This window comes from Oreochromis niloticus, linkage group LG22, assembly GCF_001858045.2.
Source record: "Oreochromis niloticus isolate F11D_XX linkage group LG22, O_niloticus_UMD_NMBU, whole genome shotgun sequence".
In the NCBI taxonomy this organism is placed as follows: Eukaryota; Metazoa; Chordata; class Actinopteri; order Cichliformes; family Cichlidae; genus Oreochromis; species Oreochromis niloticus.
Window position 1 is genome coordinate 21,135,747 of NC_031985.2, and position 16,057 is coordinate 21,151,803.

Below are 16,057 nucleotides of genomic sequence, written 5' to 3' on the forward strand. Positions count from 1 at the left end.
GAGTACCAAAATTAAGTAACTGTTAAGCATACCTGCCGTTTTCTGCCTGTGTAAAGATGTTTAACTGCACTTTTAATCCCATTTAATACAAGAATAAGAAGTGCAGTTATAATGGTAAGTCTCAGTACAGCATTGTACATGATAAAGGAATGCTGCTGCAGTCAATGAAAGAAATCATTACAGAAAACTAAAAAAACCTGCGGGAAAAGGTTCTGATAGCTCACTGCTCAGACTGTCCTGCAATTACAACCACAAGAGAGTCATAAAATAATAAATCATCATTTAAAAAAATGTTGGTCCTTTAGAAATGTCTTTATATTTGTCTATCTATTACTTTAGTGTAGTATGAATTGCAAAAGAAAAACTTCTGGGCATTTAATAGCCTCAGATATAACAACCCCCCAAAATAAATAAATAAACATACAAGTGATCAGGGCTTTTGCCAGAATTTTCAAAGTATTGTGACTCAGATTTCTCTTTATTTCAGAGTCAGTTTTGGACTTTGCTTTTCACTGTATTTACAACATTTGGACACAATTATACAAACATGTGAACCACACAGATGGCCTTTATAGAGCCGACTGTTCATACTATAAACAGCACTCCTTTTTCAGTTTGACTGAAAAAGATGCACTTTCTCAGTTTAAACATCTGACGACATGTTTTCCAGCATCCCAAATTTTTCAGAATTGGGATTGTAAAATTTAAGCTTTGATCTCTCTCACTGAAAAGAAAAATTAAAAGTAAATCACAATATTTTCCAGCACACATGCTCATAAAGTGAAATCTTTCCATCAAGGGAATAATAGTGTTGGTTTTTCTCTCAAATGTGCCGTTTGTTTCCAGACAATCCAAACCACGATAAAAGCTTGTAAAAATGTATATTTCTGTGTGTAGATACTTTTTTAATAAGGTCAAAGTCACATTAGATCACTTTTTGGTGACAACAATAGTATAAAGATACAAAATTACTATAAAAGTAGTCAACTCTTACAAACAGATCAAATAAATGAAGTGTTACTGAACCATGTAAACAAAGTGGAATTAATATTTTAACTTTATTCGGCTTCTTATTATTGTCATGTTATTTTTACATTTTACTAAAATACCCAGTGAATACCTTTAAAAACTTTACTTTGCGAGGCAGCAGGCAAACTTAAGCTAAACCAGTGATTTATGGCATAAACAGGACCTCATGGTGGTGTAATGCTTTTAAGTCCCACCCTTTTTATGTTTTACAATTCATCCTCAAATTTAGTGTTTGTTTTCAGAAAACTGCTCGTCATTCCCCTTAAATTGCAAAACCCTGGCTTGTTTGTGCCAAAATGTGTCCCATTCCTTGCAGCTTATGTCAGGGTGAAAGCCTCAGGCTGTGTAGATCCACTCTCTGGTCATTCAAAAAACTCGCTAAATAACTACAGATGCTCTGCATGAGTTTTGAGCTCATGGACAGTCTGGGTACTTTTTGAAACTCTTTTCTCTCCAGTAACTTCAGGGTAGCATCGTGTTCAAGTGTAACTCAGGGATGGTTTCAGAACAGCTAGTTTAAGAAGCAGATTTGGTGTTTTAATTCGAGCGTGTTGCTGTAGCTGTTTAGGATGTTGTAAATGGCTCATAAATACAGCATCGCACATCCTTCTCCCCCTGTCACTCAAATCAAAAAGTCTTCACAAAAGAAGTAAAGCACAAATGAGCATAGAAAATGAAGCTCACACAGAAGTAAATACACATCAAAGCAGGGATACGATGCAGAGAATGGCGCTCTCTCCCTCCAGCAGGGAGTTTTTACTGTAACCCACACCTCACATGCATTTTACAATCTCCCATCCCATCCCCTTCCACTGAGGAAAAATCCAAGCTCCTGATTCTGCTGTTACCGGGCCAGTAAAAGTGATTCAGATTGCATGTAACAGTCTGCAGTGAACGACTCATTTTTTCCGACGGCTGCAGGCACCAGAGGAGCGCCGCTACGCACAAACAGAGACCGCTCTGTGCTCTGTGCTCTCTCTGTAAGGTAAGACCGCTGAACAAAAGTCAACTTAAAATGAAAATTCAGATTACATCCGTAAAAAAAAAAACAAAAAAAAAACATCGCGGTGATCTGGAGTTCAGGATTTCCTTCAGTGATGCGTTTGCAGTTTTGATTTGTTGCCAACTATGACGCTACCCAAACTGAGGCAAATTTCCGGTTAAACTGCAGGAGAAAAAAACACAAATGTATGTTCTCTGGTTTTGTACAGGATTTATTTTTTGGTGTAATTTAATAAGAAATTTATTTAAGCTTATTTGCTATTGAACTTAATAAACTTCATGCTTTTATTTTGAATGTTATGTCACTGAATGCATGCAATCAAGAGGTCTCAGTGTTATTTTTCATGTTTCTATTGATCAGTAGAAATTTCTTGCCCTTCACACAGTAGTTTTCTCTTGTACATGAAGTTTAAGTATGAGAATACTTGATAATAATCATAGTGAATGGATTTTCTCTGGTGATTCCTGCGTGTCTAAGTCTTTTTCTTTTTAATGCAGTCAGTTTGGAGATGCTCCAGGGGACAGTGAGCAGGGCTTGGCTCTGCCTGTCCTTCTGCCTCCTGTTGGGGATCTGTTCTCCAGCAGAGGATGGAGGACCAGCAAGTCCTCCTCCTAGTTTCCCCCCTGAGCAAGGGTCAGGGGAGTCGGATTTCGAGGACTGGGAGTGGGGCTCTGGATCGTCTCTTCTGCACCTGCTCCACAGCTTCCCCGCTGACAGCCCCTTCACAACAGAGTCCTCAGAAAAGCCAGTCAACTGCACACAGCGCTTCTGGCTCCCTCCATCATCTCCAATCTGCTGGGAAAACATAGCAGGACCCAAAGAGTTTGCCAGGTCTCGTCTGCTTGTTCTGCAGAACAGGGCGGCCCTGCAGGCGGTGTCCACCTCCAGCGGGGTGGAGGAGGGAGGGCTGTCCTACGACCACCAAGCTAGAGAGGAGGTCCAGGGGATCCGATCAGACCACCAGAAAGTGACCGAAACTATGCAAAGCATGGAGACCGTGTTTGTCTCTCTGGCAGAGAAGAGGAAAGAGGGCAAGGAGCGGGGTGTCTTTACGAGGTAAGAAACAATAACAGTGGAGAATTCATTTATCAGCTTTGTGGGAGGAATAACCCAAGATCAGCTGGTGGGTGTAGAGGTGAATACTATTAAATAGGCTATATATATTATTAAAGTTTTAAATGAATAAAAGAACTCTGTAATTTTAGAGTGGGATCATGTCACACCCCATGAATTAAAATTTACATCCACCGAGGTCTTCAAGGTCAATTTAATGATTTATTGGTCAAAAACTGACAAAAAGCCTTATAACTTAGAAGCTATGATTCTAAGTGTGCAGTGTATTGTCAATATATAGAAAGTACTGTATAATGATTTAAAACATGTCATACTTGGCCTCTGACCTTGCCCTCAAGGTCTATGGATTGATCTGAAAGTCAAAGTGATATTAATGCTACTATAGTGGACAGCTATTCAAAGGCTGTTTTCTTGTATTTGTGTCAGTGTTGATGGTATATTTGCGCATAAACCACTACACTGGACGCTGATGTGTCACTACATACCCTGCCACCCACTGGTCATTTAATGTTACTATAGAGGTATGACATGTTTCATTGTAATTATTGTTATTTAACCGTGTCATGCATGAATTATGACAATCTCAATCAGGATTTTTTTCTTAAGTATTTTTATTCATCTTTAGGCATGAAAAGATGAATAAAAATACTTAAGAAAAAAATCCGCATCATGGGAATCCCCGGCAGCCTACGTCTATTGCAGCATTACTAAGGGAGGATTCAGGGTCACCTGATCCAGCCCTAACTATATGCTTTAACAAAAAGGAAAGTTTTAAGCCTAATCTTGAAAGTAGAGATAGTGTCTGTCTCCTGAATCCAAACTGGAAGCTGGTTCCACAGAAGAGGGGCCTGAAAACTGAAGGCTCTGCCTCCCATTCTACTTTTAAATACTCTAGGAACAACAAGTAGGCCTGCAGAGCGAGAGCGAAGTGCTCTAATAGGGTGATATGGTACTACAAGGTCATTAAGATAAGATGGGGCCTGATTATTTAAGACCTTGTATGTGAGGAGCAGGATTTTGAATTCAATTCTGGATTTAACAGGAAGCCAATGAAGGGAAGCCAAAACAGGAGAAATATGCTCTCTCTTTCTAGTCCCTGTCAGTACTCTTGCTGCAGCATTTTGGATCAGCTGAAGGCTTTTCAGCGAGTTTTTAGGACATCCTGATAATAATGAATTACAGTAGTCCAGCCTGGAAGTAATGAATGCATGAACTAGTTTTTCAGCATCACTCTGAGACAGAATATTTCTAATTTTAGAGATGTTGCGCAAATGGAAGAAAGCAGTCTTACATATTTGTTTAATATGTGCGTTGAAGGACATGTCCTGGTCAAAAATGACTCCAAGGTTTCTCACAGTGTTACTGGAGGCCAAGGTAATGCCATCCAGAGTAAGAATCTGCTTAGATACCATATTTCTAAGATTTTCAGGGCCGAGTACAATAACCTCAGTTTTATCTGAATTAAGAAGCAGAAAGTTAGCGGCCATCCAGGTCTTTATGTCTTTAAGACATTCCTGCAGTTTAACTAATTGGTGTGTGTTACCTGGCTTCATGGATAGATAGAGCTGCGTATCATCTGCATAGCAGTGAAAATTTATGCTATGTCTTCTAATGATGCTGCCTAAGGGAAGCATGTATAATGTAAATAGAATTGGTCCTAGCACCGAACCCTGTGGAACACCATAATTGACCTTAGTGTGTGAAGAGGACTCTCCATTTTCATGTACAAATTGGAGTCTATTAGATAGATATCATACAAACCACTCCAGCGCAGTACCTGTAATACCTACAGCATGTTCTAATCGCTCTAATAGGATATTATGGTCAACAGTATCGAACGCAGCACTGAGGTCTAGCAGGACAAGCACAGAGATGAGTCCACTGTCAGAGGCCATAAGAAGATCATTTGTAACCTTCACTAAAGCTGTTTCTGTGCTGTGATGAGCTCTGAAACCTGACTGAAACTCTTCAAATAAGCCATTCCTCTGCAGATGATCTGTTAGCTGTTTGACAACTACTCTTTCAAGGATTTTTGATATGAAAGGAAGGTTGGAGATTGGCCTATAATTAGCTAAGACTGCTGAGTCTGTTCATCTGGACGTAGATGAACAGGAACTCACTTCACAGTCCATTGTTCATTAAGTGGTGCTAGTTTCAGTCATTATGCAATGTACTGTTTATAAGGTTGTGGAAACCTGCAGTCAGCGGAGAAGAAGTCACTTGGATGAGTGACGAAATGTTTCTCCCACTGAAAACGCTACGTCCAGATGAACAGAATCAACCTTTTGGGATAGTTTTAAATGACATCACAGGCATATAAGGAATGATATACGATAGCTCCTTCAAAATAAAATAAGGTCAAATGTTCGTCAAAAAAATGCCGTTTATCTTTAAAACTTCTTATCGTAAATTCTCCTGCTTCTCTCCTTTGTTTGTATTGGTAATATTCAGGAAATTATACTGCTTATGAGCTCATGTACATTACAGTAACAGGTTCTAACCATTTAAATATACAATCATTTGAATGCATGTACAATATTCCTCAGTAAGTTTTTAATAAACAAAATACATCTTTGATCTGAAACTTTTTCCTCTTAATATTTATTACTAAACATTTAAACTAATTTTACTAAACTGTGGAATAAACGCTACACATAAATAAAAACTAATAAAAAGGCATTGTGGTCAAAATTACATCAAGTTTATTCAAATTAGTAAATAACAAAAGCCTGGTTTTACACTTGTTTTTATTGGATTGCAAATTTCTTTTAAGAAGAACAGAGAAAACAAAATAAATTTATGGAAAACAGAATATTATTCCCTCAAAAGTAAATACTTCCTGCTACGTTGGCTGCCTCGACAGAGGTTTGGCTCTATGTGCTTCTTATTTGTTTATTTTTTCTTCCTCTCCTTTAATTCTCGTGGACTATTAAACAGAAAAGTAAAAAGAGGGAGACACAGAAAGGGAAAAGGCTAGAGAAGCAAATCATATATCTATATTTATTATATTTTATAGCTCAAGTACAGCCTCTGTGATTTATTTCATTATTTTATAGAGTATCTGGATGGATGGATGTAGTTTTTCTCATCTATACTTAACCTTCTATTACAGTGAAAAATAAAATTATGATGGTTTTTACAACCACACCACAGATGGGGATTATCACTTCCCTTTAATACCCAATAGAAATATGTATCTGATGGTGCTTCAGGCTTCTATGTATTTTCGTAATGTTTAACTCATGTGGGAGACTTTCCGGTCTTCCAAATGGTATCCGTCCGTGTTTGTTATCAGCAGTTTTCCTTCTTTTTTCCCCTGTTTTCTTGCTGTTGTGAAACCACGCCATGATGTCTTCCATTGCTCATTTTAAAATGCAGTGCAGTACTTGGTTTAATGCAGAGAAAATGAATGCTTATCCCCTGATTTCTTCTTTAATGATGCAGAATCCGGTGCTTTAATCAGGGCTTTGGCATATTTATAGACAGACTTCATCTACTGTACTTAGAGCCACATAGTAAAGAAGTAAAGCAGCTACATTTCCAGCTGGGCTTGGATCCAAAGAGTGATCCAAGCCAGTGTCGGGTTTGCCAAAATTATTATTAGTGAGGTTCTGGGGAACCCTGGACCAGTGTTTTATTGGCCCAAAATAACCCACTGCCTAACATGCTGAGTGAAAACAGCTTCCAGCCAATCTGAGTCATTTCTAGTATTTTCCTGCACACATCTGTCTGGACATCTGGTTGAGACGAGGCTCTGGCACAAATATAAATTTAAAGTATGGACATTTGGCTCTATTAGATGTGAGCATTTGAGGGAATTGTTCAAATTTGACCGCTTGTCAGGTTTGCTTGTGATTTTTCATCCCATGCAGCATGAAGGAGCGTCTCGCAAATACGAGGGATGCTCTCGAAGGCAGAGACCGCGTGGCTAACCACCTGGAGGAGAAGTTTTCCACTTTGGAGGCGACACTTCTCAATATACAGCTTCGACTTAGAAAACTCATCCATCACTGACGATGCTGGAAACCCCTTATTTGAACTGTATTTATCTGATATGAATGTCTCATAACGATGTAGCCCATGCATGCATGCTCAGGATGAGTGTAGTTTGTAATGAGAACAAAACACACTTGATTTGCACCTTATTATGTCACCAGCTCACCTGCCAAAATAAAACGTGTAACCAAGATTCAGCAGAAATGAATAAATGTTACATTTTCTTGGAGTTCTGATGAACACAAAGCTGTAAAGTCTAGTTTTACAGTCAACGTTTGACATAACGGAACAAAATGAACATTGTAGCATTTCTTAAAATAAACACATTACACCACGTTACTGTTTATTTAATAGAAACTAACCTATACTGCAAAAACATTGTATAAAAAATAACTAAGCACACTCTTATTGCTTCCATAGGAATGAATAGGAATAGTAACAGCAGGTGTGAGAACCTCTATAAAAGCAGACGTTTATGGTGGTCTGAAGAGTTCAAGTGCATGTTTACACAATGCCAAGGAGGTAATACATCAGCAACAGAAGCGACTGCTGCTGCCAATTATTCTGGGAAGGGCTATAAGGTCATTTTCAAAAAATCTGAATACCATCACTCTTCAGTAAGAAAGATTATTCACAAATGGAAAACGTTCAAGACAGTTGCCAGACGTTCCAGGAGTGGACGTCCCAGTGAATTCGCTCCAAAGTCAGGCCGTGCAGTTCTCAGAGAAACTGCAAAAAACCCAAGAGCTTCATCTCACACTCCAGGCCTCAGTCAGCATGTTAAACATTTAAGTTCATGACAGTACAATTAGACAAAGCCTGAACATGTGTGGCGTTTATTGGAAGGTTTGCCAGGAAAAACCCCTTTCTTTCTAAAAAGAAAATGGCAGCATGCCTTAGGTTTGCATAACGTCTGAAACGATATCTTTGGACAGGCAAGACCAAAGTGGAGCTATTTGGGAATTTGGACTCTGGAACACTTGGGGGAAAAAGCAGAATGAAGAATCAAGGTGCTGCAGAGGCACAAAGTTTGAACCTCAACATGACTGAAATGCTGTGACAGCTGTGCATAAAAGAGTCTTTGCAAACTTCATTGAACTGAAGCGATGTTATAAAGAACAGTGGGTCAAAATTCCTCCTCACTGATATGACACACAGAAAACGATTAGTTCCTGCTAAACGTGGTTCTACAAGCTGCTAAATCATGGGGTGCACTTTTGTTTTATGTACTTCTTTCTCTTTAAAATACACTGCCTATGTATTCTGGTTAAGCTTTTGTTAAAGAAAAAATGACCCAGTATAATAGGTCAAATAAAAATCGTAAAAGAGGGCATTTTTTCTTCTTACCATGGCTCTATATTACCTGCATGCAAAGCTATGAAGATGTCATGGTCACATTAAACCTCTAAACTGCAGGAAACACGAGGAGCTCAGAGGAGAGTAAGCGAGTGGTTTAACACAGCAAATTCATAAACTGCAGTATTACAAAAAATGTAAAAAACATTCAGAGCAAAATGAGACAGCATGAATTTTTATTTAAATATCAAATCTAAACCACACATTTGTAAATACACAGATGGCGGTACGCCGTCTAAGCTGAAACACTTTAAATATTTACATCTGTTAGAGTCTGAGATTTTATTTTGAACTTCAGAGCATGTTCAGTTGTTTTGTAGTTTTTCAGTTCTAGTAAATTTCAAGTTCTCTACAGTCAAATCAAAACACGAATATATGGTTAACAGTAGCAACAGCACATCTGAGTTTGAGATCAATGTTTCACAGCACCTCTAAAATAAAGTTTTCACTCACTTTTATTTTTTTTAAGCCAACAGTAACACAGGAGCTAAGACATCTGCGCTCCAGCTGTGTGGGCTGGATTTCCATGTCTCAGCTACTCACGTGGAACAAGTCCGTACTGGCCCGTTATGCAGAAACATTTCTGATAACGGTGCACGTAAATCAAGCAGCCCAATTAAGTCAGTGCTACCCGGGAACCTCCATAAACAGTCTAAGTACACAAGCTGATATGCAAACTTGTTCTGAACTCCTGTTTGCATCATATATTAGTAATAACAGTACTTTAGCTCACACAAAATATATCTGTCAGTTTGCAGAAAAGGATCGCTGAACTTCATTTACTGTTGGGGGGGGGGGGGGGGGGGGGGTTGAAATTTGAGTCTTCACTTGATTTCACATTGACCCCGTGTGGGTTTGCTTTTAGTTCCATGTCCTCTAACTTCTTACAAAAGCCCTGAAGATGAACTTGAGAGTTCAAGTGTCTTTTACTGACGGTCACTTTGCTTTCGGCGACAGGCTGGACGAGTAGATGTGATAACATCTGTCCAGATGGAAAATGTGGACCATCCACCTGTTTCAGTAATCAGCTCCTTCTTCTTCTTGCATTTGCTCCAAAGAGTTGAGGTAATCTTGAGCCAAGATCTTCTTAGGCAGAATATCTGTCCAGGAAAACAAAGCAAAAAATTTTTTTAAATGCATAGTTGAAGGAAAAGATCTCATTTTTTGTTGCTGGTCAGTGAGTGATATTAACACAAGAGTATTAGGAAGACTCAGATGGTTTTAACTTGGCTGTCAAAGAGTCGACACACTGCACAGCTGCACTAAAATTTACTTTCACATTAATGTTTAAGCTTCTGTATATTTAAAATGCATCTGATATTTCACTTTTTATAGATTATAACAAACTGTTTACAAAATGTTTTTACAGAAAAGCCATTTTTAAAACCTTGACATCATCATATGTCCAGAAGACACATGCTGAGCACAAGTGGCTCCGCGGTGTAGTGTTTAACATGTTCGCCTTACAAAGCCTCGACAGAAGGGGACACAATCTGGTGTACACCTAGTCTCTGCCCCCAGCCTGGATAAATGGCTAGAAGGAAAGCATCAGGAAGGGCAGCCAGTGTAATTCTGTGCCAAATCAAACATGCACGCTCTGGTGACCTCTCCCAAAACAACTGAGCAGCCAGAAGTACCGCAGATATCACAGGCAAAACGAGCAGCAACATGCCCGAGCATTTCCACCTTAAACCCCCTGAATCGCTGGATTCAGACAGCCCGGCGTTCAAAAGTAACAAAGCAGTGAGTGAGTGTGAGCTGTTTGGATACAGACCCAAGAACACCACAGGAGATAAAATGAAGTTATGAGAGAGATAAAACTCTTATTGATGGTGTTTAAGGGTTAAAGCAGTGCCTGAGAGACTTAAAAACAGTGCTACTTTAAATAATCCTTAAAGTAAAGCTGGCTAAACTAACTCATCCTTTCTTGAAGGTTACAACTTTTGATTTTTGTTAAAACTGTTAAAATGAGTTTTAGTTTTATGGAGATTTTAGAGCCTTTTTGTTTATACTACATCATACCAAGCAGCGTTTCTAATACTTATTCTTTTCTTAATCAGTTAATTTAATTATTTTTTTTATTAATCGATTAATTTGGTCTTCTTGTGTTCAGCTGGTGGAGGTACTGTCAGCTGCTCCCTTATTTCCTAAGGGATAACCAGAGCGGATTGATCTGCGTGTTTGATTTGGTACAAATGTTTTATCAGATGCCGTTCCTGATGTACCCCTCCTGCTTATGCTTAATTTATGGAATCATGTCCGTTTGTTGTTGTATTTGACCACAGAGATGCTACAGGCAGGGGCTGTCAACCAATGCTCGCTTTGCAAGGGTCACATGTTAACAGGCAGGCCAGGAGCGGGAGAAGCATGAGGAGAAAAAACATCAAAGATCAGAAATACAGAATAAAAAGCACAGACAATGTCTGGAGTGGACACTTTTGATTGCTTTTAACACTCAGTTTCTCTTTGGGTTTTTGTATGTTATAACTTCACTCTTTTCCACAGTCAGCTGACGGACCATCAACAGCACAAGAAAGACCCACAGACCGGTTACATGACATGTTTTTGATGCATCTGACAGCAGATGCTCTCTGCAGGTAGACAGTTAGTTTGAAGCTGCCAGTGGACTGCAAATATGCTACCGCAGCTCAACCAGATTTTGCCCTTTAGACTTCTGCGATGATTTTTTTGTAGAGCCTACAGGGTAATGTACTTAAGTGGCTGACGCTGTTACCAGTCTTGATGCTTTTGTGGTGTTTTGTGTGTTTATTACTTGAGGGTGGTGTCCCAGTGTTTTATATGCAGTACCAGCTATGACAGAAACAAATAAAATGCTATTTTTTCTCCTTTTTGTTGTGGTCAGTTATTTTCTGTTTTTGTTTTTGTTTTTGGAAACAAACATATTTGTCCCTTACAGTGGACCTGAGAGGTGCAGCTAGAAGTGCACAAAACACAACAAAAGCAATTTAGGGGAGACAATAATGTGATGGAACAGCTGTTACATTTCTAGGGTTGCGTTTCTATGATGTAGATTTGAAACAGAAGCATAAATCCCTTGAAACTGCAAACACACGACCACAACTGAACCACAGTTTCCCCATTTATCTACACTTGCTGATGCTGGGTTATGTTACCACATTAAACGCTCTAATAATCCAAAGTCTGATCAGTTATCATTACAGTAGTTCTTAGACTGTGGGTGAGGCCACTGCAGGTAGGTTCAGACATCGTGTGAAACAGGAAATTAATCGATTATTCGGACGTTGTGTGAGTCAGTGCGTAGAGCAACGGCAGGAGTATTAATTCACTGTTCCTAACAATCTGGACTCTGTGCAGTCTGAGGTATGATCTGTAACCAGCTGGTGCATCATAGGGCCGCTGAGGTGCCTGCAGGTGCTTCTTACCTGTGAGAAAATGGAAAGTCTCTGTCTCCTGAGCAGTGTTGGCCAGGTCGCTGTACGACAGGCTGTTTGTTTCCTTCCCTGAGCCGTTGTTGAAGGAGGATAGAGCCAGGTGTTGTACAAACAGCTCCTAAAACAACAACAAAACAACAGGAGACAGACACAAACGCGCTGCTTCAGCTCACATGCCCTAGACAAGCTAACGGTGCTAAACGTGTTAGCAAATGAATGAGCTGCGGATGAGGTTTAGCTTACTGTAGCTTTGGTGGTGAGGAAAAGAGCGTCCTGGTTGATACTGGAGACATCAGGGGAGCTCTTCATGATCAGCCTCACCCTGGATATCGGCAGAGAGATCGGCTTTTTGCTGCCTGACGCTTGGTCGTCTTTGCCTGAGCTGTTTTGAGACATCTTCATAAGAGCAGGGCGCGAGACAAGCGGAACTTCCAAGTATTGTTTTGAACTGTGACGCGGTTTGTTTCTTCTTCGTCTGACCAGATTAAAACCGTCTGGCGGACTCAACGCTGTAACATCGCCTCCTGCCGGAGAGGCTGGTTTTTACAAGCTGACACACACACACACACACACACACACACACACACACACACACACATATATAAAAACACTTTAATTAAAATATTTATCTTTTATCTTTGTACACGGGTGGATGAATGAATGGAAATTTGTTGTAACTTTGTTACAGCAGGATAATGAATAAAAATAGTACAACTTACAATAAATAAACAGCAGTGTCACAGGCGCATAGTGAGGGCATTATACATCAAAATTTACATATACAACAATGATTTCAAAAAAGTAAAAGAAAAATTAAGTTAGTAAAAAGTGGAACGGTAAGACTCATTTTGTGCAAGCGGGCAAATTAATAAATAATTTGTACATTATGCATCTGAGAAAAACAGCTAAACATATTACCTACTCATTGTGTTGTTTTAACCAATCGTAATTTATCACTACCACAACACGATTGGTTTAAATTAATCAACATTTTCACACTCTCACAAGCTCACTTGCCTCTTTAAACGTTGTGTCCTCCAGTCCAGTGGCGTCGCGTGATTTAGTCCTGTACCTAAATCTAAACCAAAGAAGAAGAACTGATGGCAGGCGCCAGCGCAGAAGAAGAATGGTGCCGCTAGTAGTGGCTATAAATGGGCTACAGATATAAACAATCCAGGTTTCTGATCAATTTGGCTGTTCTCGCAAGTAACTCAGAGCCATACCTGTTTGTTTAAAGTCGAAGTGCCACAGAAGGAAGATTTCAGCCTCCCTGTCGGAGTCACAGCCACACAAACGGAGCATCTTCATCCTATCAGTGAGTTCTGTGTCGTTTCTTCGCCCACCGGCGTCGTTTTAAGAAGCGGCCACGATGCCGCTGGGTTTGAAACCATGTTGCGCCGTTTGCAAGACTAATTCTTCCTCGATGTGGAAGAAAGGAAACCAGGGAGAGATCCTGTGTAACAGCTGCACGGGAAAGAGCGCCAGCGGCGGGGCGTCAGGACCCTCCCTGTCCTCCATCACTCAGCCCAGCAATGGCGGAGGGAAACAGGTCAGTGAAACCCAGTGTTTCTAGATTAGAGCCAGGCCTGTTTGTGATGGTGTAAAGCCTCATGAGTTTGTCTTCAGGCGCGGTTCTTGCTCTGTTTTAGACTGCTGGAGCTGTGTGCAGACATTGCAGCTGCATCATTCACAGATAATCCTACAGGGAAAATATAATGGCGCTCCCGGAGACCACACTCAGCTGAAATAGGAAGGTTTTCTATTTCAGTTTAAATACTCAGGATCACTGTCTGTGGGAATTTTTTCTAAAGTTATTAGAAGAGCACAGGTCTCATTTCGAGACTGTAGTCTTCACTGTTCATGTGTAAAACAGTTTAGCAGTTTAACAGAAACAAGCCGGTGTGACTCCAGGAGTTTTAAATGTGGTGTTGCAGATTTGATCATAATAATTGGCTGAGAAAGCACTGGGCACAACTTTCAGGCTCTTGTGCAGCAGCCTGTGCCCAAATACAGATGGGAGAACATAAAAAGTGATGCTTCAAATGAAAGTCATTTTTGTTCTACAAAGTGAAAGTATTTAAATCTTTAAATGAGAGGCGAAACATCTCAACAAACCCCCAAGATCATTTAACCCTTATTTTTAAGTAAAATTGGTAATGTAGCAGTCTGTTATCAAGTGAAATCCAACTTAAAGGGTAAAACTATATGCCTTAAACATTACATAGCTTCACATTTTACTGAAATATTTTTCATATTAAGTGATTAATCAGTTAACTAACAAACAAACTGGTAGTTGTTAGTACTGGTCTTAGTATTGTCTCATTGCTTATTTTTCTTCATCTTCTTCAACTGACAAGCTGCAGTCAATTGTCCGATCCCTTCTTGTGTTTGTCTATAGTCCAAGCAGGAGATCCACAGAAGGTCTGCACGTCTGAGAAGCACCAAGTACAAAGCTCCTGCATCGGAGAAAAAAGTCTCAACCAAAGGAAAAGGACGACGACACATATTTAAACTCAAAAATGTAAGTTTGATCATGTAAATTAGATTTTTCTTCTTTCTTTTCGAGTTCATGCGTTTGACCCTTGTGTGTGCCAACCTTTCAGCCAATCAAAGCACCAGAATCCGTAGCGACTATCATCACGTCAGAATCCATATTTTATAAGGTACGGTGTTTATTGTTGCCAGGCATGAGAAACAATACTTTCACTTAAAATTGCTCTGATCTTTTCAAAGCATTAATTATATCACTGCTTTAATAAACCTTAATCCTTTATCACTGTCAATATATCACAGGGTGTATACTACCAGATAGGAGACGTGATTAAGGTAACGGATGAAGAAGACGGGAAGCCTTACTACGCTCAGATTCGAGGCTTTGTGCAGGATCAGTACTGTGAAAAAAGTGCAGCACTGACGTGGCTCATCCCCACTCAAGCCAGCCCAAAGGACCAGTTCGATCCTGGCACTTATATTGTTGGTGAGCAGTTATTCTGGATCATGCAGTGCTCTAATGGAATTTGTTCATTTAAGCTTTAAAAAAACAAACAAACATGTTTTGCAATAGGTCCAGAGGAGGATCTGCCAAGAAAGATGGAGTATTTGGAGTTTGTGTGCCACGCCCCCTCTGAGTACTTCAAGTCTCGGAGCACCCCATTCCCTACTATCCCAATACGACCAGAAAAAGGCTATATCTGGACCCACATAGGACCCACACCGGCCCACACTGTCAAAGAGTCTGTCAGTGCCAGCAGTTAGTGGGACTGTGATTAAAGACATGGACTCTGTTTTTAAAGAAATAAATGTACATTCTCATCATGCTAGTGCAGGGTCTGCAGTTGCCGGCACATCAGCAGAGTATCTGCAGTGGTAGATGTTGCAGTCAGTGGAGGTTTAAATGTAAATAAAGTTTAAATGTAATAAACGCTGATATCTGGGAGGACTGTGTCATCTGTGAGGATACAGGACGGTCTGAAATGTGACATTTGTTTTTAGTGACGCCTAGCAACAGGAGCGACGGGGTCTTTCAATGACTAGTAACAGGAAGAAGCATCACAAATGAGACACCCCCCGAATTACATCAAACTTGGCACTGCCTCAGTCCATACACCCGCCAAGTTTGAAGGGGAAGAGACGAAAAATGCATACAGAGATTCCTTCATTTATTAAGGAGATAATGATTTTGGAGTTTTCTGCTCATTAATTCACATTTCAAGGCGAGTTGTAAGTTGATGGTAAGGATGTGTCTTATTGCTTTGTGAACAAGTTATTCACAAGCTGTGATGCTGAAACATATGGAAACTTGTTTACACCACTTTTTTTTTTTTTTCCCAGTGGCAGAAACAAGTTTCCATAGAAATGTTACTTTTGTATTTGATAATAAACAAAAAGCTCTTTTCCATCACTACTGTTGCCTGTGATTTGTCTTTTGTTCCTTAAAAAAATGATACAAATAAATGTTTAAAAAAAAAAACATTAACAGAGAGATCTGATTGTTTTTTGTTTTAGCATCCTGATTAAACAAATGTCACGTTTGATTTATGTCAAAATGTTAGAGACTGGTGGTGTCTAAAGACTGGAATGAACCCACTTGTGTCAGTGAAGCTCTGACCGTGAACGTCTCATTGAAAAGTCTTTAAGTCGGTGGTTTGTGTCCGTTTCTCAGTCGGATGCTGTCCAGAGTTGTTTA

At 39.8% G+C, this 16,057-nt stretch overlaps 3 protein-coding genes across 3 annotated transcripts; 2 read left to right on the forward strand and 1 right to left on the reverse strand.

The window, feature by feature from the left end:
* Positions 1–1,280: 1,280 nt before the first annotated feature.
* Positions 1,281–9,017, forward strand: si:ch211-57n23.1 (uncharacterized). Its single transcript, XM_019350950.2, has 3 exons — positions 1,281–2,014; positions 2,530–3,088; positions 6,979–9,017. Exons 2-3 carry the CDS (start codon positions 2,541–2,543, stop codon positions 7,118–7,120), a joined length of 690 nt encoding a protein of 229 aa, XP_019206495.1. The 5' UTR covers positions 1,281–2,014; positions 2,530–2,540; the 3' UTR covers positions 7,121–9,017.
* Positions 8,763–12,358, reverse strand: chrac1 (chromatin accessibility complex subunit 1). The gene is made up of 3 exons (XM_003444077.5): positions 12,115–12,358; positions 11,863–11,989; positions 8,763–9,558 (listed from the first exon to the last, which is right to left on the reverse strand). Exons 1-3 carry the CDS (start codon positions 12,271–12,273, stop codon positions 9,476–9,478), a joined length of 369 nt encoding a protein of 122 aa, XP_003444125.1. The 5' UTR covers positions 12,274–12,358; the 3' UTR covers positions 8,763–9,475.
* A 594-nt stretch (positions 12,359–12,952) lies between these two features.
* gatad1 (GATA zinc finger domain containing 1) lies at positions 12,953–15,775 on the forward strand. Its single transcript, XM_003444076.5, has 5 exons — positions 12,953–13,420; positions 14,270–14,392; positions 14,475–14,534; positions 14,665–14,848; positions 14,936–15,775. The coding sequence occupies exons 1-5, from the start codon at positions 13,241–13,243 to the stop codon at positions 15,124–15,126; spliced, it is 738 nt and encodes a 245-aa protein (XP_003444124.1). The 5' UTR covers positions 12,953–13,240; the 3' UTR covers positions 15,127–15,775.
* The last annotated feature ends 282 nt before the right edge of the window (positions 15,776–16,057 follow it).